Source organism: Crocuta crocuta, unplaced genomic scaffold (genome assembly GCF_008692635.1).
Source record: "Crocuta crocuta isolate KB4526 unplaced genomic scaffold, BGI_CrCroc_1.0 scaffold415, whole genome shotgun sequence".
NCBI classification, from domain to species: Eukaryota; Metazoa; Chordata; class Mammalia; order Carnivora; family Hyaenidae; genus Crocuta; species Crocuta crocuta.
In genome coordinates this window covers 238,422-265,214 of record NW_027531525.1, presented here as the reverse complement: position 1 = coordinate 265,214, position 26,793 = coordinate 238,422, and the positions used below count along the sequence as shown (strand labels likewise).

Here is a 26,793-nt window from a genome sequence, read left to right as displayed (position 1 = left end):
TTTGGTGGAAGGCAGGTCTGCGGATCGGTTTCCTCAGGTGCTTACCGCAGGAGACCCTGCGGACGACATTCGGGTGACGCTCTGGGGTGTCCCTCACCTAAGTACGATACACGTTCCTCAGGGAAGAGACTGGCTTAGAGAAGTACGGATCTAGGGAAAATGTTCGGGCTTGCACGGTGCAGGGCTTAGAAGCAAGTAAGAACCTCTCTTCCATTGAGACCATTCAGCTTGGCGACGGGCCCCCGGCACGCTTATTGGGATATGGGAGACGCATCCCAGAGCAGAATGAAGGGTCGGGGTTCCAGAGACCCAGAGGACTCTCCTTTTCTCAGTCCTACCCTGTCTTCCTGAACGTCCCATCAGTGCAGCCTCACTGCCAGGACCGCCAGGCCGTCTGTCCCCGTGTTATCCCGTCTTCCCTGTCAGCCCCAGAGAGGCTCCAGGTCTTGGAGGTCAGAGAAGATTTGGGGAAGAGGGTCAAGGGACTGGCCCAGGGTGCATAGACTTCAAAGTGGTTTCTAACCCCTTGACTTGATTCATGAAGTTCTCTGTCCCCCTCTTGCCAAAAACCACTCTTCCCTTGCCTTCACAAACCTTCTCTGGACCCTGTCACTGTCGCTAACCTGATCTCAGGGACTTCAGAGGAAAGAAGCAAACAGAACGACACGAGTGTGTGGAATCCACCATCAGGGATGCAGGGAGGCCTGGCCGGGAGGGTGGTGGTGTGAGCATCAGGATGTTTTGGCGGAGTCAGGGCTCGATGAGCGTCGGAAGAGGTTTGAGGAAGGAGGGGGAGGCTACAGCCAGCCCGCGCTTGGCCAAAAAGAGGAACACGGGCACACACACGTTTGGTTTTCCCCTCGGCCCGCCCCGCGCGCATTGCAAATCAGTTTCGTGCTTAGTGGGGCTCTTCTGTGGGGTCGGCTGTCCAGTTTCCCTGCACTGTCCTCCCTGCCCCCCACCAAGGACCAAACCAATGCCATCTGTCCAGCACTGGATCTCTGAGTCAGTACTGGGAAGGGTGTGGGGGATTAGGAGACCGGGCAGGGCAGAACTCCAGGCAGCTCAGTCTCAGTCAGGGGCCACAGGGCAGGAAGCTGGGGTCTGGCGGGATCTCACACGCCTGCTCGGGGCTGGGCAGGCATCACCTGTGTGTGCACAGACAGGTGGCGATGGCTTCCCCGTCCCTGGGGCTGGGGAGCCAAACGCTCACCCTCCGACGGAAATCCTGGAATGGGACCCAAGAGAACAGCCCTGGCCCCAAACTCAGAAGCTGACACGTGTCATTGGGAGAACCATCCCCCCTGCGCCTCAGAGGGGTGGTGTGGTGTGTGTGGCCGGCCAGTCTCTGCCCTGGTCCCCCTCTCTCTCTCCTCTACGTGAAAGCTTCTTAACACTGTTGTAGGGGTCACCTCCTCAAACCAGAGGCAGTGCAGGTGTCAGACAGACAAGGAAGGAAAGGAGGGTGGGAAGGGCGCTGGGCATCAGCACGAGCAACAGAGTTGGTGGGTTTTTATCCCTTTTTTTTTTTTGACTGAGGTAAATAAAAAAGCTTTATCCTGCCACACTTGGGGATCAGAGTCTGCATGTCCCCCGAGTTCCAGCCGCCGCTGCTGCCCACTTCCTTCACATCAGGCTCTTCCGGTACTGACTGTGCTGGGTGGCGGGCCTGAGGTGGGGGTCAGGGCTCTGCAGGTCCATCTGTCTGTACAGGTCCCTCAGCTCCCTGACCTCCTGCAGCACCCTCTTGGCCTGGCTCCAATTCGACGAGGCCTCTCCCAGCAGCCGCTCCGTCTCCAGCAGCAGCTGCTCCGACGCCGAGTCCGGAGGCGACCGAGGGGGGTCCTTGGCCTTTCGCTTCCCGTCTCCCAGTCCCTGAACCTCGGCCAGCAGCTCCTGAGTCTTCTCCAGTTTCCTGGCCACCAGGTCCTGGATGCGGGACAGCTGGCCCGGGTGGGGCGGCCCGAGGGCCGGGGGGTCCTCGGGCCGCAGTTGGAGGGCGCGGGCAGGGCTGGAGTCCCGCGGAGACAGGATCTCTTCCAAGGAGGCGCAGCGGCCCTTCTCTGCTGGCGTCAGCTTCTTGGGGGCCTGGGGGGTGTAGGTGGCCCCTCTGTCCGGCTTCTCCCGAGCCCGGGGCAGGCCGCTCGCTCGCTCTGAGGACGGCCGGGTCCGATCGGAGTCTGCCCTCCGCCGGCTGCCTGTCAGCTGGGCCATGGACTTGTCCAGGTCCACCCGGAAGCTCTCAGCGCAGGAGGTCGGCTCCTCAGAAGGGTCCTCCTCCTGGATCAGGTCCAAGGTCAGCATCCCGTCGGAGGTAGAGGTGGAAGCCTGCAGAGGGAGAGGGCGGGAGTGAAGGGGCAGAAGCGCCGCAGGCGGGCACCTTGGGAGGGATGGTCTGAAAGAGCGAGGCAAACCGGGCACTTTCCGCCTCAACAGGCCTTCCCGAAGTGAGAAGCGCCCGTCCTCGCCCGGCCCTCCGACGTCGTCACCACTGCTTATTCCTTTGACGGCGCTTTGGACATTTCTCCTATTTCCCTGCCATCTACAGTAACTCCTGCTTGTCTCCCACGCTCTCCGCTCTCTTGGGAGTTTCCTGAAGAGAAACTTCAGTTTTCCTGTGTGTGGGGGGACTCTAAGCATCGAACTGGGTCTGACCCACACAGGATACCCCACCTGGTGGCAAGGACCTGTCCTTTTCCGTCAGCGTCCTCCAAGCCACACACCTCACCTGCCTCTGAACCCCTGCATTCAAATAAAACCTGTTCTATTTCCAGAAGACTAGAATAAAAAACCGAGAAGGGTATTCGATGCCTCAGGTGCGCGGATTCGCACGGTGTCTCAATCGTGCCTCATGGTAGGCGACCCTTCCCGGTGACTGTGTCCTCACTGCTCTGCTGCAGGCGCCAAGCATCAGGGAATCACGGAGGGAGAGTGAAACGCGCAGCTAGGTCCCAGCCCAGTTCTCCTGGTTCTGCCACCCCGCACCGGCTCGCTCCCCAGAGACAGGGAGCCCCGGCAGCGGAAGGAGCCACACTGTGTGTTACAGCAGTTCGAGGCGAACCTTCCTCCCAGAAAGGACCTTGGCGCTTGATGCCGTCACCCGTCGGGACAGCCAGCCGCCGCATGGTGGCTTATATTCCCGGTCCAGCATACACCTCTTCTACTTTCCACTTTCCTTGTGGGCAGATCTCATTTCCCCCCCAGAGGATGATACGGTTACTGAAGGCAAGGACTTCTGAGCTCAGAGTAGGTGCTAAATAAATACTTTAGATTTGGAGGAATCAGGCAGAGGGACCTCCCCAGCCTTTGACCTTGGTACCACGAATGCCCCTGGCCGGCTGTCTCGGACACTGTCCCATCTGAGAAAGGCGTGGAGCTGGCCCTTCCACGGGTTCTACTTTCTTACGATCTTACGTACCACGGCCATTAGGTGTCCCCGCGTTGGGGGGCGGCGGGAGTGCTGGATTTTCGCCCGGTCTCGGGTGGGGTGCGCCAGATAGCTGTCTTCCTCGACGGTGACCTGAGGAGAGGCGCTGTGAGTCACGGGTGCTCTCAGGGACTCTGTCCCGACCTGGCAGCCCCCGTGGCCCGAGCATGCCTGGACTGGGAAATAAACCCACCCCGTCCACTGCTCCTGAGAAGATCCAAGGCCAAGGCCCTTACCGCACACGCGGGGCCTCTGAGGCCGGCCCCGGGCATCAGGAAGCAGGGAGAGAGGAGCTGTGGCAGGAGGACTCAGAGGCAGGAGAAAGGAGTGTTTGAAAGGAGCCAAAGAAGTGGAGCTGGTTGGGGGGGGNGCTCCCCCCACAGCTACCCCCCCCCATCAGTGGGTCACAATTACTGCCTCAGCACCGGCCTTCCCGCCTCCCACTGGGCCCTCTGACCTCATCCAAGACGCGGTTCTTGGCCCGGGTGATGGCCGAGTTGAGGGCGTTGATCCACGACTCCTTCTCTTCTGGACTAACCGCCAGGAAGATCAGGCTGGGAGCCTGTGAGGGAGACATTCTCGGTTGAGGAGGGCAGTGCAGAAGTCCGAGAGGACGGTCCTGCTCCCTCAGACCCAGCTCCTGGGAGGACAGAGACTGCGCTTCCGGAGTCCCCCATGACCCAAGGAGGCCGGCCTCTCTTCCCAGGAGAGGCCACACCTCAGGGCTCGTTTTCGGAATGGCCAGGGAAGAGCCAAGAAGGGCAGTGGATGTTAACGGGGCGCTGGAGAGGACGAGAGGTCTGAGTAAACAGACTGTGACAGGGACCTCCCCGAGTTCCCTCACACAAGAGACATGAGATTCAGAGCTTCAACCGCCCATCAGGATACAGGAGAAGGTGGCTTTCTCCCAAGAAAGGTGTGTGTGTGTGTGTGTGTGAGAGAGAGAGAGAGAGAGAGAGAGAGATATCTTCGTGGCTGGACGGTTTAAAGGCTGGCCTGCCTGGAGGGAAGGAAATGGCCATGATGTTCTGGGGTTAAATAACGAAAGGAGGAGAGGGCGTCCGGGCCTCTGAGCGGAGAGGGAGGACCCACACGGGAAGGTGTCCTCCCCTGCACCCCCCCCACCCCCGGGCTGAGGCCCTCGCCCTGCAACACACCGTGTTGCCCGGCTGTTTGGAGTGGGCGAGCGTGAACTTGCTATGGTTCTTCTTGCTCCTGCTCTTGGATTTCCGGAGCTCCTCGCACTTCTCGTAGTCACTCAGGTCAAACACCTCCTGGCTGTTTTTCTCATCTTTTACCTGGGGGGGGGGTGTCAGAGGTGAGGTGTGGAGGGTAACATTACTGCGTGCCTCCCCCAGAGGGTTAGTTTGGCTGGACTTGGGAGGGGAGCTGCCCTCCGGCCTGGCCTCAGGTGCACTTCCATCTAAACCCCTTACACCCCTTATTGGCGGCTCTCCCTTCAGTTGAGCTACTGTGTCTAGAGCCCCAGGATGTCTGTCTTCACTCTGACCCTCGATTTGTCCTTCAAAAGACCCGGCTTACCTGGCTAATAGGTTAATCCTATTATCCTGAAGAAAGCAAGGCCTGACGGCCGCCTTTGGTGGCCCCCGTCTTATCAAATATTTGCGCTGTGACTTTCGTACCTGACCTGACTCCCTCCTCAAATACATCCTATTCTGGAATCATCTACCTCATTCCTTTCAGGAGCTTCAGCACCATAGAAACAGTGGTCCCCTGTGTTCAGTTTGCTGAGTGAGACGGGCTGAAAAATACACCTGTAGCTCTTAACCCTCCTTCCCTCGAGGCGTCCCGACGGCCCAGGCGAGCCCCACAGGCTTCACAGGCCATTTAAATCCTCAGCCTCAGGGCGCCTGGGGTGGGGGTGGGGGTTCAGTCGGTTAAGGGTCTGACTTCGGCTCAGGTCATGATTTTGCCGTTGCTGAGTTCGAGCCCTGTGTCGGGCTCTGTGCTGACAGCTTGGAGCCTAGAGCCTGCTTCGGATTTTGTGTCTCCCTCTCTCTCTGCCCCTCCCCACTGCTTGTGTGTGCGCAGTCTCTCTCAAAAATAATAAGACATTAAGAAGATTTAAAAAAATGTCCCCCAGGTCTCTCTAGACAAAGATGCACTTCCACTGTCCCTCGAGGATGCAATTTCAGACTCGTGTTCCCACTGGAGCGCCTCAGCCCCTTACTGCCGGGAAGTCCTTCTTTTTGTCTAAACTTAGCCCTTCCTGCATGTGGTATCTATCCTGCACCCTGGTTCTACCCATAGCAGCTTTAGCCAGCGTTTGGCTCTGAACCCTCTGGCTGAAGGTCTAATCAGAGACCACAGTTCTTTCCATATCCTCTGACCTCAGCCAGCCTTTGCTGAGGGCCACGAAGTAAACTGCAGTAATATTCTGCCAAGGTCTGCTTTATTTTTTCATTATTTTAAAAAAACATTTTGAGAGAGAGAGAGAAAGAGAGAACGAGCAGCGAAGGGGCAGAGAGAGAGAGAGAGAATTCCAAGCGGGCCCCAGAGTTGTAGTGCCGAGCTCGACGTGGGGCTCAAACTCAGGAACCGTGAGATGACGACCTGAGCTAAAATCAAAGAGTCAGGACACTTAAAGGACCGAACCACCCAGGTGCCCCACAGTCTTCTGTTTTGAACCTCTCAGAGTTTCCTCTCCTCTCCATTACGTGTTCCCCGCAGCTCGGGGACTGCTGTGGCTTGCAGCAGGAAAGGGACTCAGTCACTGGCCTGGATGGAGCAGACTATGGCCAGGAAGCCCTTGCACCCTCCGCTGAGCCCGGGGCTGGAAGACCCTGGGACCGAGCTGCTTGCATTTTCCTGGGATGGAGGATGAAAAGCACCAGCACTTGTCTTGTTAAAACTAAACAGATAAGCAGGCTCGGGTCCCCCTTGGAGGATCCACGCCCTCCCTGACGGGAATGGCTTCCCAAGCGCTGAAATAGGAACTGTAGGCACTGGAGGTGACTTCGTGTGTCCCCCTGGTTCTGGCCATCCTCGAAGTGGGGGAGGGATTCACTCTTCCACCCCCCCCATCCCTGCTGGGACTTCGGGGCCGGGCCCAGCTGCTGATGGGCAGATGTGGGGAGGAGGGCTGAGTGCACAGCCGCGTTCGAGTCAATGACTGCGGTCTCCGTGCCTGTCCGCCCTGGCACAGTGTGGCTCACCCAGGGCTCTCCCCTCCCCAGGGCTCCCCGGCTTTGGGCTGGAAAGGATTGTGGATGGAAGTGGAGATGTTGCCAGCAAGGGGATCCGAGAACAATTCCCAGAAATGCGGGGCAGGGAGAGCGGTCAGGTGATGCAGGAGTCCTCCCGCCCCTCCTCCCCACACTGGAGGCTGGCAGCAGGGACCAGAAGTCCTGGAGAGGAAAGTGCTGGGTGTGTGTACGTAGCCAGGGGATGAGAATTAACTTGTTCTGTTTCCTTACAGGAAGGGGAGAAGGGCAGGGTGGGGCGGGGGGGACTCTGCCTCGGACACGGCGGACAGGGAGCTCCAGGAAGCAGGGGGCAGTGACAGGGGTCAGGCCTTGACAAGGCAGGGGCTCCCTGGGCAACTCCAAGGCCCTTGTTCTGTAAAAATCTGTATGGTTTTTCCTCCATCAAATTCCCAAAGCCTCATTTATGATTTCCCATCTCCCAGGGTGAACCTGTCCCTTCCTGGGGCCCGTGGGACGGGCTTTTCCCTTACGACAACAGAGGCCCCGAACCCCATCTCCTCCGCCAGGAGCACTCCCTAAATCCGCTTCCTGTTCCTATCCATCAGCCCCACGGTCCTAAGGTGCCCTTTGGCTGAGAATGAGGAAATGATTACTAACAACAAATACAGAAGGACCCCTCTGATGCCAGCAGCCGTGGGAGACCCTGCCTTTATGAGAAGTGACAGCGACAAAAGACTGTTGAATCCAGAGGACAGGCAGGGTTAAGAATATCCTTGCACTAACAGTACGCTTCGCATCTAAGAACAAATCTTGAATCTCTCAGCTCTGCAGCTCACGGGAAGTATCAGAGTAGAGCCTCGAGCCCTTGGGGGGCTTCGCCCTCAGCCCAGGACCGCCGTGGCACAGCTCCCGAGAAGAGGAGTCCCTGGAGGCTGCTTCCCGCTTCTCCTGCACCCTTCTCGGCAGGGGCCAGGGGCCCCGTGACCAGTCAGATGCTCCTGACTCACAGGACACCAGGCCCGGAGGCTGAGGTCATTCCATCCTTCCCCCTGTCTCGGTGTGCCTTCCTCCACACACCAGGAGCAAGCGCGCTCTCTCGCTCCCAGGCTCTGTTCTTGGGACAAACGGAAACAAGAAAAAAACGTCGTCTTCTTTTCACCCGTCTCACTGTTCTCCCGGTGGCTGCCCTCTGACACGCAGGACTGTTCGCCAGAGGGGGACACACTCTGACGCTTGCTTATGATTGCTATTTTCTCACCTGGAAAGCCAGCAAATTGTGGAAAAACCTTCTCTAGGATTGGGGAATGGGGAGAAGTGGCCCTTAAAAATAAACCCTGCTATCAAAGTCTTCTCTCACCTCCCTCCATCACCAAGTTCCCGGCTTCGTGTTAACAGTAAGGCGGAAACACCCTGAAGGGCCTGTCCCTCTCTGGCCCTGGCAAGGCTCAGTCCTTCCCCACTGGCCTAGGTAGCTGTTCTCTTCAGATACATACTTTCTCTGGGGCTGCGGCTGTGTCTGTTTCAATACCATAAAAGGATTTATTTACCTAAATATAGTCTGCAGAAAGCAGAAGAGGTTAGAACTCAGGGTGGACTTCCCAGTAGCCCCCAGGGTGAAGGGAACACGGGATCGGAGGAGGAAGGGCCACCCTACCCGGGGAGCGGGGGACAGTCTCCGAGGCTGTGTGGACACAGTCTCAGACGCAGGGGCTGGAATGACTTCTGACTCATGGGGGGGCCATTCAGTTTCTCAAGTGGCACGGGTCTCTAGGATTATAAAGATAAAAAGGAGAAGAGTCTGGATTCAATGATCTGGGCCCAGGTTCTGGAGGTGGACTGTGAGTTTCCTTTTAACTGTGCAGAGACTTCGCGACTGTGCTTGGCTCCTTTCTGATACAAAAGGGGGAAGTAAGGAAGGGTGGAGAATGAGTCCCTTGCCTTTTTTTTTTTTTTTTTTTTTTGTCACTGGCTACAAACATTGGCTTCAACACAAATAGCTGCCTGCACAGATACTCCACCTGAGGTCACAGGAGACTGACCGCGGGACGCGCATGCTTTCTGTGATTGGGGCAGCTGCACTTGTGATATGACCTCCTAGGTCTTCCTTCTGGAGACAGGAAAGAGGAGGCTGGCTGGCTTGGGGTAGGGGGGACAGGAAGTGTAGGAGAAGCCGCTGAAGAGAGTTTTTCTGCAGCAGCAGCAAGGAAAAAAATACCCTACCTTCAGCGAGCTGCCAGGGCAGGGTTAGGGGCAAGAGGGGACACTCAAAACTTTGGGGACATCTCAGGAGGGGGGTTATTAGGGTTGTCAGAAAGGTGTTCGCGGAGAAAAATCATCCAATAAGATGCACTCGCAACTTGGAATCCCAACTCGGGTCTTCTCGGGAAAGGGTGACCTTTCTCTGCAGACGTGATTGGGGGCAGAGACCAACCGAATTGCTGAACTTGCTTTAGGAACACAAAGGGGGTGGAGGGCAGGGGGGTACGGAGGCAGGTAAGTCCCCTGTGGAGGGACAAAACCGGGAATGTGAGCATACAGGGCCTGAGGTGGGAAAGGGCACCTACCTCCTTCTCGGAGATGTACAGCTGGTCCCCCTTCAGCACCACGTAGCGGTTTTTCCAAATCTCCCTGAAAATCCCTTTCCCGCAGAATTTCCGGACCCAGCCGACCTTCTCCGGCGGCGCGGACGGATGGCTTCCATCCTGAGGCCCCTGCCCCCGGGCAAGAGCAGAAACGTCCGGTTAGGGGGCCTCCTCTCCTTGCGTCCCTCACGACCCCCCTCGGNAGCAGGAGGGCGGCTCCCGGGGAGGGGACGGGGGTGGGGGGCGCGCGGAGACCCACGCTCGCACCTGCGGCCGGAGCGAGGGGTGGAGCCCGGGAGACCCCACCCGCCGGAGCTGCCCAGGCCCGCCGCGGAGGCGGCTGCAGCGGATAACAGGGAGAGGTTGAGGAAGACCGAGATAACCCAGATCGAGATCGGCTCCCTCCCACACGGGAGGCAAAAACAAGAGCGCGGACTGGCATCTGGAATTCCCTCTCCTTGGGTGGTAGGGATAGTGGCCTGGGTAGGTCAGACGGTGGGGAAAAGTTTTGCGTTCTGGGAGCATGGGGGGGTATCCATGTGTCGAGGGCCGCGGTGGGAGTGGGGTTAATAGGAATGCCCATCTCTGCCCCGGTACAAAGCCTCGGGCCTTCTTTGAGTCCGAGTGTGAAGTGGATAGAATGGTCTCCATTGCACACAGAGAAAAGTGAGCGGCCGGATGGCGCAGGGATGCGCTGACACACACGCTGAGTCCCGGCACGGGTAGATTTCTCTGTCTCCGAAGCCATTGTCCAGAATGCCGTGTGGCTTTAAATGTAAGCTCCAGGTGAGGCTTAAACTTCCTACCACCTGGGTAGCCGCACGGACATGTAAACATCCTATCGGAGTCCAGTGGAGGGAAGAGCCCTGTGCCCAGAGGATGCCCTGATGACTGGAGGAACCCCTGCTGACGCCTCCCACACCAGATCGGCCCCAGAGCTTACAGACCAACATCTTAGTAACTTCTCCCTCCCCCCCTCCCCCCGCCCCATACATATTTAAGGGAGGAGGCGAGTCAGGAGACCCAGGTTTGGGTATTAGTTTCAGCATCACTACTTTGTGGCCTTGGGTCAAGTCACTGAGTTTCTTTAGGCCTCTGATCCTCCATATATTAAAAAGTGAGGGACGGATCGCCATGTCCATCAACAAGGACGGGAATGTCGGAGGTGACCTATGAAAGTCCTATGAAAATATGCGAGTGTTGCCCTCTAGGGTTAATCACTGAATAATAGTAAGCGAGCGAACACAACGTCTGGTGTAAGGTAGACACGCAAAAGCCACAGAACGAATACAAATCCCAGGCACATGGGTGCAGGAAAAAGGAAGCACTCTTTCCAGAGATGTCTCCACATAAAAGGAATTATTGCCAATTTTGTGGTTTGAGGAATGGGATGGTCTTGGCTTTTTCTGGCATCCACCAAATGAACAGGCTTCTCTCTTGTCCAGCACCCTTCCCCCCCCCCGTTTCCTACTCATCCAACAATATTCCTCTTAATCTCTTTTCATTTACCATCCTAATTAATTCCTCTATTTTAGGCTGATAAAGAAATGTATCCTTGCAAAAGGCTCTCATATATTTCTTTAAATCTTTAGTGCCACCTTGTGAGGTATATAGAATAAATATTATTCTCACTTGGAAAGTGAGTAAACTGCATGGCGAACCGATTGGCTTGCCCAAGTTTACCCAGCAAGTTATTGGCTAAATGGATTAGAATCCAGGTTTTCAGGCTCCAGCCTACTGTTTAGGCTCTGAACACACACACACACATACACACACACACACACACACACACACATGTGCACTCTTCTCCCCTTCCCACCACTCTGTTTCTCAAGAATAAGAAAATCCAGGGTGTCTCCATAATGAGGAAGCACAATGTCCCAGTGTTCTGGCCTGTGTGATCTTTTGCGGGCTCACTGGCCAGGCAGATGAGAGCGGTTTGAATTTAGAGTTGAAATAGGTTCTGGTTTCTGGAAAACGTGTAACTCATGACTTGCCCCATCTTCCTTCTTTCCTGTCCGTTTAATCAACAAATATTTGAGTGTCTTCTGTGGGGAAGGCAGTGGGGCCCTTGTGTGTTGCATCAGGCCGGTGCCCGAGCCTTGTGGAACATCAGGCAGAGGGACCGCTAAGAAATCAAAACCCTCCAAAGTCATTTTCAGATTCCAGAACAGATGCATGTGGGCTGGAGAACCTTTCTTGCCTATTTGCTCCTTAAGATGTTACATAAATCTCTGGGCTTCTCTGCTCCCCCCCCCCCAACGGCCCTCCCCCCACTAACCTGCACGGCTGTACCGTCTTCTCTTAGCCCACCCCTGCCTTCCCAGACTGTCTCCCTCGGTCGGGCTACTCACACCTCTTTCTGGTGCCATCCTCTTCCGGGGCCTGTTCTTCGACTTTGTCAGCAGGTGAACCTCGTGCCACCTGGACTGGGATCTATGACTTAGGACTGTTCCCGAAGACCAGTTCTTATGTGAGAAATCTCAGAGTGAGAACTTACGGGTTCGTTTATACATGGTCATAGCGTTGTCTCCTCAGTGAGCTTGATACCGTCATACAGAGAAACCACAACAGTAAGTCAAGTCAGTTTCTCTTTTTGGAGATCAGCTACTAGGAAGGGCCTGTGCTGAGGTTACCTCCCTGAGAGCATCACCACGGATGAGCCACAATTGTCAGTAGCTCTTATTCTTCAGTTAACTTTTTTCTAAAGTTTATTCATTTATTTTGAGAGAGAGAAAAAGTGTGGGTGGGCCAGGAGCCTAATGCGGGGCTCAAACTCAGGAACCATGAGATCACGACCTGAGCTAAAGTCGGAGGCTTAGCCCACTGAGCGCCCCAGGCGCCCGTCCAGTTGACTGTTTTAGAAGCCACTCCACTCAAGGGAGGAAGAAAGGAGCTGTCAGAAATGAGGATTTGTGAGTTGCTGCCTGCAAGTTTACTGGGCAAAATCCGTTACGCAAACAGTTATTTAGCTAGAAGCAGGGCCTCCTCTTGTATAGAGTAACTGGGACATTAGCCTAGGGCATTTCAAACTATGGAAGAGGGGGCATTAAAAGCACAGGAGACTTTAACTAAAATGTTGCTCTCAAAGGGTAAAAATGAAGGGCCACTAGTAATGCAGTGCAATCAGCTCTATAAAGCTTAAATAAAACTTTAAGTCTTTTCATCCTTAATAAAGAAATGCCAGGGGCACCTGGGTGGCTCAGTCAGTTAAGTGTCTGACTTTGGCTCAGGTCATGATCTCATGGTTCGTGAGTTCGAGTCCCGCATCGGACTCTGTGCTGACAGCTTAGAGCCTGCAGCCTGCTTCGGATTCTGTGTCTCCCTCTCTCTCTGCCCCTCCTCCGCTTATACTGTCTCTGTCTCTCTCAAAAATAAACACTAAAAAAAAAAAAGCCAACTTCTGGCATCAAACATCCTGAAGGTATGGCCCTCTCTCTCTCTCTCTCAAAGTTATTTATTTTTGAGAGAGAAAGATCATGACCAGTGCCAAAGGCAAGACGGTTAACCAACCAAGCCACCCAGGTGCCCGGTAAGGCTCTCTTCTTAGACTTCTTGATATCGTGAATTGAGCAGGCACAACGGAAGCAGGCCAATACTAAGGGGAATGGTGTAGGAAAAGTCTCTGTTCTTATTCTTATTCCAAAGAGTTATCTTGCCAAGAGGAAGGGAAGCACAGCTCATCCTGGTTGGAGGAAGGTTTTTGTATGAAAAGCCTGTGTCACCTGTAACATGCTGCATCGAAACCACTGTCTCCCCAAGCGAAGGCTATCTCACTTGTTTAGGATTATAAAAAACGGAAACATAAAAAAAAGTACCTAAAGTGACCCCCCCCCCAAAAAAAAAGGAAAAGCATTTAGATCCTAGCCCTTAGCTCTACTACATGAGTAGAAGTTGAGGAAACAATGGCGAAAAGGGAGGGGGAACGGGAAAAGGAGATGGATGGAATGACCTTTATGTTTCCCCTTATTTCTTGAGTTGCTGATTAGTGCGGTGGGAGGATTGCCAGGAACCCCACCTTTCTGTGTAGTGATTTTGTAGCCCCAAGTTAGAGAAGGGAATCAGTCTTACCATCCTGTTCTTAGTCAAATTTCATTGAGTGTTTACAATGTTCTAAGTGCTTTATATGTCTTATCTCATCTAATCCTCACGGTCCTATGAGGAAGGTACTNATATCTAGATAGGACACTGAACTACAAAGAGACTAAATGACATCCCCAAAGCCTGATGACTGACAGATTTGAGCCTAGGCTATCTGAGGCTAGAGAATATTTTATGTTCAACATAAAAGAAAGGTTACAAAATATACAAAGCGCCTACAGAGAGCCAGGGAGGGGTTGTGCCCTGGTGGTGTTGCTATGATTTGATGATGCCGTAATTTCCTGGCATCAGTCACATCACCAGTTTCCACTGCTTGCAGGAGAACTGAAATCGACACCAGAATTTAAAATTTGCCTTGACATGCTTTGTTTATTTATTTATTTTGAGAGGGAAACAGGGCACATGAGCAGGGGAGGGGCAGAGAGAGGTGAGAGAGAGAGAATCTCAAGCAGGGTCCGCGCTGTCAGCGCAACAGCCCAATGCGGGGCTCGAACCCACAAACCGCGAGGTCATGACCTGAGCCGAAGCCAGGAGCCAGACACTTGACCGACTGAGCCACCCAGACGCCCCTGCCCTGACGCACTTGGACAGAAGTGACGCCTTCTCTCTGTGTGGTGTAAGCCCCACTCACGACTCATCTTGTGAATTCCCACGAACCCCAAAGAAATAAAAACTTGATCGTCTCACAAACTGGATTTTTATTGTAGTCATACATGGTTTCCCCAGTGCCACAGAAAACCGCAACGTAGGAACAATTTGTGGACGGTTCTCTACAGAAACATGATGAGTTTTCAAAAACGGGTGTGCAGGAATGCGGTCAGTGAAAAGTGAGAGGGGTCAAGGGAAGAGAGGATGTGCAGTGTGTGCGTCAAATGATTTCCTTTTGAAGCCCCTCTGAGCTCTGATGACCCTTTTCTCAAGTAAGGTCCCCACGAAACCCATCAGAAACCGGTGTGATTGTGCTGTCGAAGACGAGGAACACATCTGTTTATTCGATAAGGACACGGCGAGAAAGTGGGGTGGGACGGGCACAGACTTCTCAAATTGTCCCCGGGAGTCTGGGGTTCTGTGCCTAAGGCTGGGGACTTAGCAGGCTACCTGGAGGTGGGTTACAAGGACCAGCACGAACCCCAGAAACCCAAGGCTCTCCTCCAGCACCTCTGCCGGTGGGGAGGGGGAAAGCCTGCAGCGAGGCTCCAAGGGAAGGCGCGCCAGCCTCCTGGGGTCCCCTGCGCCGGTCCCTGGTCCCTCGGTCCCTCAGTTCACCGGTCCCTCAGTTCACCGTTCACCTTCTGCTCGCAGACCTCGCTGTAACTTGAGAGCTCTCCTTGCTTCGGCTGTGCAGTCCGGACGCCAGAACTTCCTCTAGGAAACTGACCGGTACACTTGAGGTTACTCAAAGCAGGAAGAGGAAAAGCATCCCCCAAATAGAATATCTTGCCCATGACCCGCAACTGGACAAAGGCGAGCCCGCGCGCAGAGCTGGGCTGATGGCTGGGACGCCCAGGCGGCGCTCCCCAGGTTCTCACGGGGTTTTTCGGCACTAGACCCGTAATGCCTGGTCAGACTAATAATTCCAGTTTGAAATTTCTAGTTAGGAACCCAGGATTTTCAAGGACAAGGCTACTGTATGAACTGAGAACCACGTTCCGTCAGCGCCTCTTATCTGTACGTGTGAAATGACTTCGGAACTGGGACTGTGTGCCCTTAGTCCCTCCTTAGCCAGTGTCCCCTGCAAAGTGGCACCAGAATGAATTCCTTAAAATACAGATGATGCCCTCTTGCATATTTTTACCTCTTTCGCTTTAAAACCTTTCTTTTGCTTACAGAGTGATGCACAGGTTAAAACATGAGGCCCTTCATGTGTCCTCATGATAACTCGTGCTTTTGTTCTGAGATAACTCGTATTTATTTTGTTCTGAGAATGGTTTTCAGCCTTATGTGTACGTGTATGTGTGAAAGTTTTTTTTATTTTTTAACGTTTACTTAGTTTTGAGAGAGAGAGAACAGGAGAGGGGCAGAGAGGGAAGACACACAGAATCTGAAGCAGGCTCCAGGCTCTGAGCTGTCAGCACAGAGCCCGACATGGGGCTCGAACCTATGAACCGTGAGATCATGGCCTGAGCTGAAGTCTGATGCTTAACTGACAGCCACCCAGGTGCTCCCTGATGAAATCCTTTATATCCTTTAAGGCTAAGGATTAAAAGCCACCTTTTCTGTGAAGCCTTCTCAAACTCCTCTATGCTGGACGGACCCCTCCCATCGCCTCTAATCACTTTCTTCTAGTGCTACTTGAGCTCCGTATTATTAGTTCGTGGGTACTTTCTATATCATCGCTGTCACACTAGACTGTGCGCTGCTTGGGGTGGGCCTGAGACTCTTCAGCTTGGATTTCCAGGGCGGAGCACAGATGCTGATTTCTAGTAGGGACCCAGTACAGGAATACCGAATAAATGAATGCATCTGAATGGCTACCCGTTGGCAAAAGAGCCTTCGCTATGACAGGGGGGCTCCTGGGGCGGGGTTTGTAAGTGTGCAGCGCTCAGGCTCAGGAGACAGGCCTGGAGCGGAGGGCTGGGGGATGATGGCCAGACCCCCGATTATGACCACTACTTTGCAGCATTAGACCTGGCAGATTTTGGACGCAGAGGATTTAAATGAAAGCTCCTTTGCAAAAGAAAAAAACCAATGAAGGGGCGCCTGGGTGGCTNAAAAAAAAAGAAAAAAACCAATGAAGTCGAGGGAAAGTAGTCAAAGCTAAATTCATGTATTCCACGGCTGAAACACAGACACCTGTCCAGCCTGGTGTTTGGCCCGGGGGCCTGGAGAGCCGTGGAGGGCAGAAAATAAGCATCAGGAAATGCAGTAGTGCTTCGGTCAGTGACGCACAGTAAGAACGAAACAAGAGTGCCGGGAACCCCACAGGAAGGGAGCAGGTGATCTTTGCCTCCCTTCAGCCCCTGCTACTGGTGCAGAAGAAACTTAGCTGAAATGATACTTAAAGATCCTCCTCTGCGTATCAACAAGACCCCACTTTCTTGACTGCAAAAATACTATTTATATCTGCCAAGTCTAATTTTATTTCCGAGGGCCATTGTGACTTTTTAAAAGTATCTATTTGAGGACTTTGATGAGTCACTGTGGAATGCTACAAAATTATGGGTGGTGAACATATTGGTATCTATACCCCAAATTGAGACTATGTTTATGAGAAACAACAAAAAAAATGATTTTTCTTTCCTTGCTTTATTTTAAATCAATTTCACTGAAAAAGCAAACTAAAGAATCCCCTTCTCCTGTGGTACTGTAATCTAATGCAATTCAGCTCAGTTCACTTCAACGTAAACATGAGTCTTAGCACCCATTATAAAGTAGGTATTGAGCTAGATGTACACAGGATCACTCATTAGGATTCCTACCTTTAAGGGACTCTCCGAGACGGATACTCAGTCACAACTCAGGGTGACACAGGTGTTAGCAAGGATGATTCCAGAAGCTAACCTAGGGGGTTAATGCTGCTGCTTGCCTTGGTTTGTTCCCAACTCTATGGCAAGATGCAAGGTGGGTCGTACAAGGCTCCGATTTAAAAAATTTTTTTTAATGTTTCTTTTTGAAAGAGAGAGAGAGACAGAGTATGAGCGAGGGAGGGGGAGAGAGCGAGGGAGGGGGAGGGAGAGAGAGAGAGACTGACAGACAGACAGACAGACACAGAATCCGAAGCAGGCTCCAGGCTCTGAGCTGTCAGCACAGAGCCCAATGTGGGGCTCAAACCCACAAACTGTGAGATCATGACTTGAGCTGAAGTTGGACACTCAACCGACTGACCCACCCAGACGCCCCAAGGCTCCAATTTTAAAGACAACCTCAAAAAAATCTTGCATCACACATTGAGAAAAGAATTTCTTCACTTTCTAGTCTTTGGTAAGGAACTACAGACTAACACTTACAGGGTTTCAGATTTTAATTACTAAAGTAATTTAGTTGAACAACTGTGCTCCATAACAAAGCTATATGATAAGACTGTCTGTCTGTCTATCTATCATTTATATCTTCCTCTTTTTTCACTATATTCCACAGATAGAAATTATATGGGACTTTTTTTCTTTGCTTAGAAAGAGGGAGAGCATGAGCAGGGGGGTGAGGAGCAGTGGGAGAGAGAGACAGAGAGAGAGACTCTTAAGCAGGCTTCCACACTCAACCGGGAACCCGATGCGGGACTCAATCCCAAGACTGGAGCTGAAATCAAGAGTTGGACGCTCAAATGACTGAGCCACCTGTGTGTCCCTACATGAGTTTCTTAATAATAAGAAAAAGAAAACCAAAGACACCAAAGGAAGCTAGAATCAAATGTGAAGTGGAACAATGAAACAAAATGAATGGAATTTATGGGAAGCAGGAACCTAGAAAAAGACTTTCTGGAAAATAATGAGAAAAAAAGCTCATAATATTTGCCTTAATGGAATAATAACCTAATTACAGCCAACCACTTAGCTGGAGGCGCTGGAAGGCAGGAGTGGGTGAGAGAGGGATGTGGGGGGGCATGTAATAGCCCCGAACACTGAAGTCTTCTCGGTTTCCACTGCCTGTGCGGTCAGAGCGGCTCTGATATCCTGGGCCTCTTTGCTTTTGCATATACTGTCCCTCCGCCTGGAGGGCTGCCCATCCGCGTCATCTCAGAGTTTATCTGAACTGTGCATCTTGTACAACTCACCTCTCACATTATCAATCCTCTAGGAATTCATTTGCCTACATGTCTTTTTTCCACTTACGTCTGTAAGCTTTTTGAGGACACAATACACGAATACATTCTCTTGGTGAAAGTTTTAATAGCACAGAGAGCTCAAGTCTTCCTGGATTCTTCTCTTCCCCATGACCCTTTCCAGAGGTTAACAATTTGATTAACAAATATTTATTAGGTGCCTTTGGTGTGCCGGGCACTGTTGGGGAAGCTGTGACTATAGCAATAAGCAACGTGAGTTCTTTCCTCAGTGGAAGGGGAAGATAACTGAAATTAATAAGTAAAATACAATAATAACACAACAACAACAATCACGGTGAACCGGTGACACTGTAGGTGAGGTCCGTTCTGTTCTGACGAGATAAAAACTATCCTACTTTGCAAAGAAACTGAGGCACAGAGAAGCCTAGGTCTTACATCTTGGAGGTGACAGAGTTGGGATACGAACCCAGGCAATCCGGCTTCAGAATTTGTTTTCGGAAGCAGCCGTGGCAGTCTGGAGTATGTCAGAGGGAGAAAGTGCGACGGAGGAAAGGAAGGCAGGTCTGAAAGAGAGTTGGAGGAGGAGGTGGTGGTGGTGTGAGATTTTAAATCCTGTGGTCAATGAAGGCCTCGCTGAGAAGCTGACATTCGAGCCAAGACCTGAACGAGGCAACAGAGAAGGTACCCAGGGAAGAGCAAGTGCAAAGGAACCAGGCCTGGGGTGTTGGGAAGCGATGGGGAGGCCAGTGTGGATGGAGCACTGGGCAGGGAGAGGGGAGCCTGGAGGTAGGTGGAGGGGAGGGTGACGATGAGATCACGCTGAGGCCTGGGAGCTTATGTAAGGATTTTGATTTTTTACTTTGAGTAAGATAGAAAACATCTGGAAGGTTTTTAAAAAATGCTTATTTACTTATTTTGAAAGGGGCACGGTGGGGGGGGGGGAATCCTAAGCAGGCTTCACGCTGTTGGCACAGAGCCCGATGTGGGGCTCGAACTCACGAACGGTGAGATCGTGACCTAAGTCACATTCAAGAGTTGGATGCTTGACTGAGCCACCCAGGTGGCTGGAGGGTTTTGTGCAGAGATGGGACACGCCCTGAATTACAAATCTTCACAGGGTCACTCTCATGATACAGAGAAGGCGAGGCAGTTATAAGAATCCAGGTAGGAGACGATGGTGGCAGGGACCTGGGCAGCGGTACTGAGAGCGTGTCACCTTCTACACATACTTTGAAGCAAAGGATCGTAAGATTAACTGATGAATCGGGATGCAGGTGCAAGAGAAAGAGGGGAGGTGAGAAAAACGCCAAGGGCTTTTATATATCCAGATGGATGGATATATAATTAGCTGAGATGGGGAGTCCGAGCGAGGATTCTGTTTAGAAAGATGTATCACATGCTAGGTCTCGATCATGTTAAATACGGACAATTAGACACTCAAACAGAAATGTCCGGTAGACAGCGCAACGCACACATTTGGAGTTTGGGGGAGAAGTTCGGATTGGAAACAGTGGTTCTCAACGGCGAGGGTGGGAGAGAGGTGTGATTTTTATCCCCAGGGGATATCTGGCAATGTCCGGAAACATTTTTGGTGGTCGAAACAGGTGGCCTCTGGCAGCCAGAGGCTAGGGTGCACAGGACAGCTCGCTACAAGAAAGAATTGTTTGGGGCGCCTGGGTGGCTCTGGTTGGTTGAGCATCTGGCTTTCACTTGGGTCACGGTCTCGTGGTTTGTGAGTTCAAGCCCCACATCGGGCTCGCTGCTGTCAGCGCAGAGCCTGCTTTGGATCCTCTGTCCCCTCTCTCTGCTTCTCTCCTGCTTGTGCTCTCTCTCAAAAATAAATAAACATTTAAAAAAGAGAGAGAGAGAATTATCTGGTCCCAAACACTAATAGTGCTGAGGCTGAGAAACTCTGGACTCAACATATAAATCTGGGAATAAGGAGCAGATAGACTTTAAAACCGTGAGCCTGGAGGAGACTGCCAAGGGAGCGGGTATGGAGAAGAAGAGAGGTAGTCTAAGGACAGAGTTCCAGGGGTTCCCCAAACAGGGGAAATGAACAAAACTGACAGAGAAGGAACGGCCAGCGAGATAGGAAGACTGGGAAGCTACAGCTTCTGGAAGTGAAGGGACAGAGGTGTTTCCAAGTGAAGGGCTATCGACCGTGTCCGATGGTGGCGACAGGTCAAGTAAGATGAGTGCTAAACGCGGACTCTGGGGTTGGCCAGATGCAGGTCTCAAAGGACCATGGCAAGAGCAAGTCTGGAGAGCGACGGGGGTGAAAGGCTGAACAGAGTGAGGTTTAAAAGAATATGTGGGGTTGAGAGACGATGTGAGGAGAGGAATCAGAGACCATGAGTTCCTCAAGAACTGTGCTACAAAAGAGAACACAGAAGTGACATGGGCCCTGGAAAGAAACAGGAGGCGGACAGGGGTTTAAAGGTGGGGGGAGGTCAGTATATGCCTGTGAATCACCCCCTACAGCGGGAGAAACGGATTTAGGAGTGAGAAGCCAGTTTGGAGTGGCCTCCCGGAGTAGGTGGGGGATGAGGCCGGGTGCCTGGGTGGGGGGCTGAGCTAGGCTAGGAGCGCTGGTCCCAGGGGACGGGATGGACGGAACGAGCGGGGGAGGGGCAGAGAAAGGGGGGAGAGAGTGAGTCTCACGCAGGCTCTGCGGCGTCCCCGGTCAGTGTGAGCTTGACAAATGCGGGGCTGGACCCCATGACCTGAGCAGAAATCAGGAGTCTGACGCTCAACGCTCAACACCCTGGAGGCAGTATTTTCTTTCTTTCTTTTTTTTTTTGATGTTTCTTTATTTTTTGAATAAACAAAGCAGGGAGGGGCAGAGAGAGAGGGACACACAGAATCTGAAGCAGGCTCCAGGCTCTGGGCTGTCAGCACAGAGCCCAACGTGCGGCTCGAACTCACAAACTGTGAGATCATGACCTGAGCTGGTTGGAGGCTCAACCGACGGACGGAGCCACCCAGGCGCCCAGGCAGTCTCTTCGAAACTTTGTTGGCTACAGAACTCTTTTTCAATGGAATATCTATCAATACTAAACAAATGCCGAACACATTTTCTATAGGACAAGCCTTGGGGAACAGTGAAGCAAGACAAAAAATACTTCCTTGATTATACCAATTCCACTGAGGTTCCTTTATCCTATGATGCTTTCTTACAAACAGTGTAACTGCCTATTAAAAAACATAGCTTCTCCTTCCCAGTTCCCTCCTTAGCACCGGACACCTGACTTATGAAAAAACAAACTCAAAAGCAAAGCAAAAGAGACTAAACAGGAGCCCTTAACTGTGTTTCTTTTCTCACCGAGAAGAAAGAAGACGGGAGAGCAGGCAGCGGGGTTCTGCAGGCACCCAGCCCTGTGCAGGTATCATTCGCTGGAGCGCTGTGGTAGGGGGTGGGGGGAGAGACTCCCCTCGCCCTCAGAGCCCACAGGGCTGGAGACGGACTCCGCCGGGTCAGAACTGCCTGTAATAGCAGTGACAGAGAGGCCCGAGAAGAAGTTATCAGCTGAAAACATAAAGCTAGAGATCTATTTTCTCACCACTGGGAACATTCAGGACCAAGTCAATTTCTCAAAGCGACCACGACTACAGGAGGGGAGTGGTGACCACCATAAACAAATACAAGAAACAAAGCCCCAAATACCGTGCCTGCAGCAATCACGGCTGCCTGTTAATTACACAGGTAGGGCCTCAGCGGGGACTTTTTTTTTTTGAGAGATAGAGAGACAGAGCGCCAGCAGGGGAGGGGCAGAGAGAGAGAGAGACATAGAATCTGAAGCAGGCTCCAGGCTCTGTCAGCACAGCGCACGATGTGGGGCTCGAAACCATGAACTGAGATCATGATCTGAGCCGAATATGACCTGACCCTCAACAGACTGAGCCACCCAGGCGGCCCTCAGAGGGGACATTTTAAGTGAGCACAGATGGAACCACAGCTACTAAAAATGTCTGCCCTCACGGACCACGACAAGGTCGTCGGGCAGTGGGGCTACCATCAGAGTAAATTTCATCACTGCCCCAGTGCATTCCGACTTGGGATAATAGCAGAATTTGGCTCTTGAAGGTTTTCAAAACAAGAGATTTGGGCAGCGGCGGTGAGGGTGAAAATCCAAAGTCCCCCAAACAGAAGAGTAGTGACTGTCACAGCGGCAGCAGGAAGTCAGATTCTCCTCCCCGCATTTTGTATGTGTTCTATCTTCCCACCATCACAGTGGGGACATGAGGGGCTCTTATGGACCTCCATTTTACCGCTGGGAAACGGAGGTGCAGAAAGGTTAAACAAGAATTCGCATGAAGTCTCACAAGGGGACACACCACAAAACTGGGATTAAAAAAGGTGGCCCTGGCCCTGGAGTCCATGCTCTTAACTGCTATGCTAAACTGGGGGAGTGGGGGAGAGGGGCAAAGGGAGAAAGAGAAAATCTGAAGCAGGCTCCATGCTCGGCTCGATCCCACGATCCTGGGATTGTGACCTGAGCCGAAATCAAAAGTGAGACACTCAACTGAGTCACCCAGGCGCCCCTGTACCGTCTTTTAAAAGAAGAAAGGGACCAAAAAGCAATCGGTAAATCACAGGTCCCACTAAAGCCCAGAGGCTCCTGTGACAATCACCGTGGAAGGACAGGTGTCCTGGAAGACCCATCACCCAGACCAGGAAGGTTCTACAGTTCCGGCGGAGGAATGACAGCTCAGGGCTGTTCTGAGGGGAATCAAGTACTTTAGTATTTAATAATCTCAGTGACACCAAATTGATGACTTTAAAAAAATGTGTAGAACACTAGTATTTTTTATCATAAAAAACAGAAATGTAGATCATAGGGGCGCCTGGGTGGCTCAGTCGGGTAAGCATCTGACTCTCGATTTAGTCTCAGGTCATGATCTCACGGTTCTGGAGATGGAGTCCCACATCAAGGTCTGCACACACAGCAGGAGCCTGCCTGGGATCTCCCTCTCTCTCTCTGCCCCTCTCTTTCTAAAGATAAATACATAAGCTTAAAAAAAAAAAAAAGAAATATAGATAATATATGAAGGAAACAAGTCACTTTTGTGTTACTACACAGAGTTAGAAATTTTGAACTTTTCCTTCCATTTTTAATCTTTTATCGTTTAACCCAACAAATCCCGAAACAAAGAGGAAAATACGGATTGGGTCTTACATACTACACAAAAAGGCATATCCTGTAAACTTGTAAGAGACAAGAACATTTTTCTAAAATGCAACATCCTGGCTATAAGCAGAAACTATTTGAACAAGCTTATGTAAAATAAAAAGGCATTAATATACCTTGGCATGGGGCTGGGGGTAAGCAGAAACAAGGGAAGAAGGGGATCAGTATCCACCGCTGGCTCACTTGTCTGTCTGTGTCTCTCTCATTTATTGGTCTCAGCTTCACACTGTTACCTGCTTCTTCTTTTTTTTTTTTTAACCAACCTTCTCCATCCAAATTTCTGATTTTTTCGAGATTTTTTTTTTTTTTTTTAAGTAGGCTCCTGGTCCAACATGGGGCTTGAACTCCCAACCCTGAGATCGAGAGACTGAGTTAGCCAGGCGCTGCACGAATTGAAGATTTTAAGTTTATTTTTAAGAATCAGGAGCACCTAACCTCAGTGCTGCAAGGGCATGATGTGAAGATATAGCCTGGTAATAAAACTTTTGTGGCTGGCAAATTAGAAATTTAGCATCTTAAAAATATTTACACTTTGTGACTCTTGATCTCAGGGTTGCGAATTCAAGCCCTGTGTTGGATGTACTGCTTACATCCAATTTAAAAAATTAAAACCAAAAACATTTATGTTCTCTGAGGCAGTAATTTCATCTCAACATTGCTAGCAGTGTATGAAATCTAGGATCACACAAATTTGAACGTGAATTACAGCTTTGCACTTCCTTGTCATATGACCTAAGGCAAATAATTTCATTTCTCCATGTTCTAGTCTCTTCATTTGAAAACTGGGGTCACAACATTGCCTTTCGGATCACAAGATTAAATGAGATAATGTATGTAAGGACGTCCCCAGACTATCTGGATTAAAGTATATGCTCAATTATTATCCGAAGCGAACAACTGGACAGGTGTGTAAGGATGTATATAAAATGATGTTTATTATAGCACTATTTGTAAGAATGAAAAATTATAAACAATTAATACCAAACAATTTTGTTCACCACTGTGACACTGAACCCTGTAGTCTTTTTTTTTTTTTTTTTTTTATTTATTTCTAGGAGAGAGAGAGAGACAGCGTGAGCAGGGGAGGGTCAGAGAGAGGGAGCTACAGACTCTGAAACAGGCTCCAGGCTCCGAGCTGGCAGTCAGCACAGAGCCCGACGCGGGGCTCGAACCCACGAACCGTGAGATCATGACCTAAGCGGAAGTCGGACGCTTAACCGACTAAGCCACCCAGGCGCCCCTGAACCCTGTAGTCTTAAGATAGCTCCTGGAACACAGTAGGTGCTCAATAAGTGTTGAATGAACAAAAAAGGGCTGGCTGAATAAACTGGGGCACAATCAGACAAAAGAACGCTCTTCAGTCACTCTAAAAATGACCTATATTGGTATTTTCATGGAGAGTACATGTATAGTATAGTCCTTTTATTTAAAAATGTATGTGCATACAGTAGTAGACAAAGGTCTAAAAGGCTATAATACATCAAGATGTTGACATCTCCTGTGGTGGAATGGTGGCAGCATGGATATTTTTATTATCTTATTTTTGCTTAGCTGAATAAAAATTTTCTCCTACAAGTATTATGCGTTGATTTTGCGATGAAAAGCTATTCTTAATTTTAAAAATATATGTTCCAAATGCACAAATAAATTGGAACCAAGAGACAGACCTAGATTTGAATCTTGGGTTAAATCCAGTTTTTTCAAAAAGCATCTTATTAGAGATAACTCTAATGAATTAATCATTTATATGCTTATTTTCCCATTAGACATTGGAGTCCTTAAAAATATAGCACATCTTCATCTTTGTAGCGCTTTCACAAAACCTTACACATCATCGGCACTCAAGAAGTGTGTGTGAGTGGCGGGCAATACACTCCACCCCAGCTCTGGCCATGGTGTCTAACACTCTGGTCACAAAGTAAACTCCCCCTAGAATCTCTACGGAGATGGTGATGCTTCCAGCACTTTCAAAACTGATCCTGAAATGCCCATAAGTGAACAAGACTGTCCTCTGGATTCCTCTTCCTTTGAAATGCAAATTCTGTTACAGGATCCTAATTTTTCTGTAAATAATTCAGGGATCGACCCAACTTGTGGTTACAGGAGAAGGTCCAAGTTTCTAGTGTTACTTGTTTAGGTAGAAATCTATGAAGTGCCTGCTGAGGATATGAATCGGCCCCCTCCCAGCTTCACGTTTATTTACAGACCTTCAAAATGCCAAATGTTTTCTAAGCCCTAACACGTACTCCCTACAGAAAATAAAAATGTACTCTGTGCACTGTGACTTACTCTGTCAGGATTCTATTATTACCAACACTTTGGCATCATCTTAGGTAGTTATGAAACTAACAGTTACTACTAGTTAATCAAGTTAGCCATTTTTATTCGAAGAGCAACACTGTCTTTAATTTCATTCTTAATTATATTTGGATGACAAAAATCTCAAAACAACACTCAAGGATGACAAAAATCTCAAAACAACACTCAATGATTCCTCACTTTCATACTATTTTTCCCCTGCTTTGGTTTATCTTAGTAGGCAGAAAGCTTCGCATATTTGTGAATCTGGTAAAAAATTCTTCCTACCTTATAAGTGACATTTATAGGCAAGGGATTAAAAAAATCATAGCTAGATAAATCTTCAAATGTTATTTTGGCTGAGTGCTCAGCCGCCCAGACTGGAAACACACCATCTGAGTTTAATTCCAGCTTTGTCGTCTAGTAGGTCTATGACTTTGGACAAGGTGTTCACTTCTCTAAAACCTCAATCTCCTCATCTGGAAAATGACATTGATGATAATAATAAAAATATCTATCTCATTGGGTCGTTCTGAGAATTAAACAAAACTGAATGGGTAAAGCAGTACTATCCAATAAGAATGTGAAGCAAGTTATAAATGTGAACTGCTACAGAATTCTAAATGTTCTATTACTGTATTAGAAAGGTAAAAAGAGGGGCGCCTGGGTGGCTCAGTCGGTTGAGCGTCTGACTTTGGCTCAGGTCATGATCTCACAGTCTGTGGGTTTGAGCCCCGCATTAGGCTCTGAGCTGGCAACTCGGAGCCTGGAGCCTGCTTCAGATTCTGTGTCTCCCTCTCTCTCTTCCCTTCCCCCGCTCTCTCTCAAAAAAATAAAATAAAGACCTTAGAAAGGTAAAAAGAAAGGTGAAATTAGTTTTAATAGCATAGTTGGCTCAACCCCATATATCCCAAACATTATCAACTTCAAAAAATTATTCTCTTTTGGTACAAAGTCTCTGCAATTTGATGTCTGTCATATGTGTAGCACACCTTGAATCAGACGGCCACATTTCGGGTGCTCAGCAGCTCCGTGTGGCTGGTGGCTGCCTTATTAGATAGCACAGGGATAACGTATTAAAACATTATCTACCACATACTATGGCTAAATAAATTTACTTCTTGGTATGAGCATAACCCTTGTTTTAAGAACTGCTATGGATTTTTCTCCAAGTATGTGACTCATAACACTAGCTAATATCGGGTGGTTCTGAAACAATGGCATGAAAAAACGCTGAATTATGTAGTTAAATTTAAGATTTAAATTTAAAATTATCTTTTCATCTTTCTGACTATACCAAGAAAAA

General features: G+C 50.4%; 2 protein-coding genes across 3 annotated transcripts in view; both read right to left on the bottom strand.

The window, feature by feature from the left end:
• Positions 1 to 1,506: 1,506 nt before the first annotated feature.
• On the bottom strand, positions 1,507 to 11,613 carry PLEKHO1 (pleckstrin homology domain containing O1). Of its 2 annotated transcripts, none has more exons than XM_077772639.1 (6): positions 11,531 to 11,613; positions 9,159 to 9,305; positions 4,585 to 4,725; positions 3,885 to 3,989; positions 3,419 to 3,520; positions 1,507 to 2,328 (listed from the first exon to the last, which is right to left on the bottom strand). In XM_077772639.1, the coding sequence occupies exons 1-6, from the start codon at positions 11,546 to 11,548 to the stop codon at positions 1,627 to 1,629; spliced, it is 1,215 nt and encodes a 404-aa protein (XP_077628765.1). In that variant the 5' UTR covers positions 11,549 to 11,613; the 3' UTR covers positions 1,507 to 1,626. The 2 variants fall into 2 exon arrangements, with proteins under 2 accessions (XP_077628765.1, XP_077628764.1); XM_077772638.1 differs by lacking the exon at positions 11,531 to 11,613 and adding an exon at positions 9,444 to 9,707.
• Positions 11,614 to 13,955: 2,342 nt separating this feature from the next.
• The window catches only part of VPS45 (vacuolar protein sorting 45 homolog), a 61,392-nt gene continuing 48,554 nt past the window's right edge, over positions 13,956 to 26,793 (bottom strand). Inside the window, exon 15 of the mRNA XM_077772541.1 lies at positions 13,956 to 14,650. Within this exon, the coding sequence (XP_077628667.1) occupies positions 14,563 to 14,650 (88 nt within the window). The 3' untranslated portion in view covers positions 13,956 to 14,562. The remainder of the gene's footprint in view (positions 14,651 to 26,793) is intronic.

Coding starts and splice junctions, on each gene's coding strand:
- PLEKHO1 (XM_077772638.1), bottom strand. CDS start 9,701: ATGCTCCCAGAACGCAAAACTTTTCCCCACCGTCTGACCTACCCAGGC. Junction 4,726..9,158: donor TGTACATCTCCGAGAAGGAG/GTAGGTGCCCTT, acceptor CCCCCCCCCCAG/GTAAAAGATGAGAAAAACAG. Junction 2,329..3,418: donor GGGGACACCTAATGGCCGTG/GTACGTAAGATC, acceptor CTCCCTCTGCAG/GCTTCCACCTCTACCTCCGA.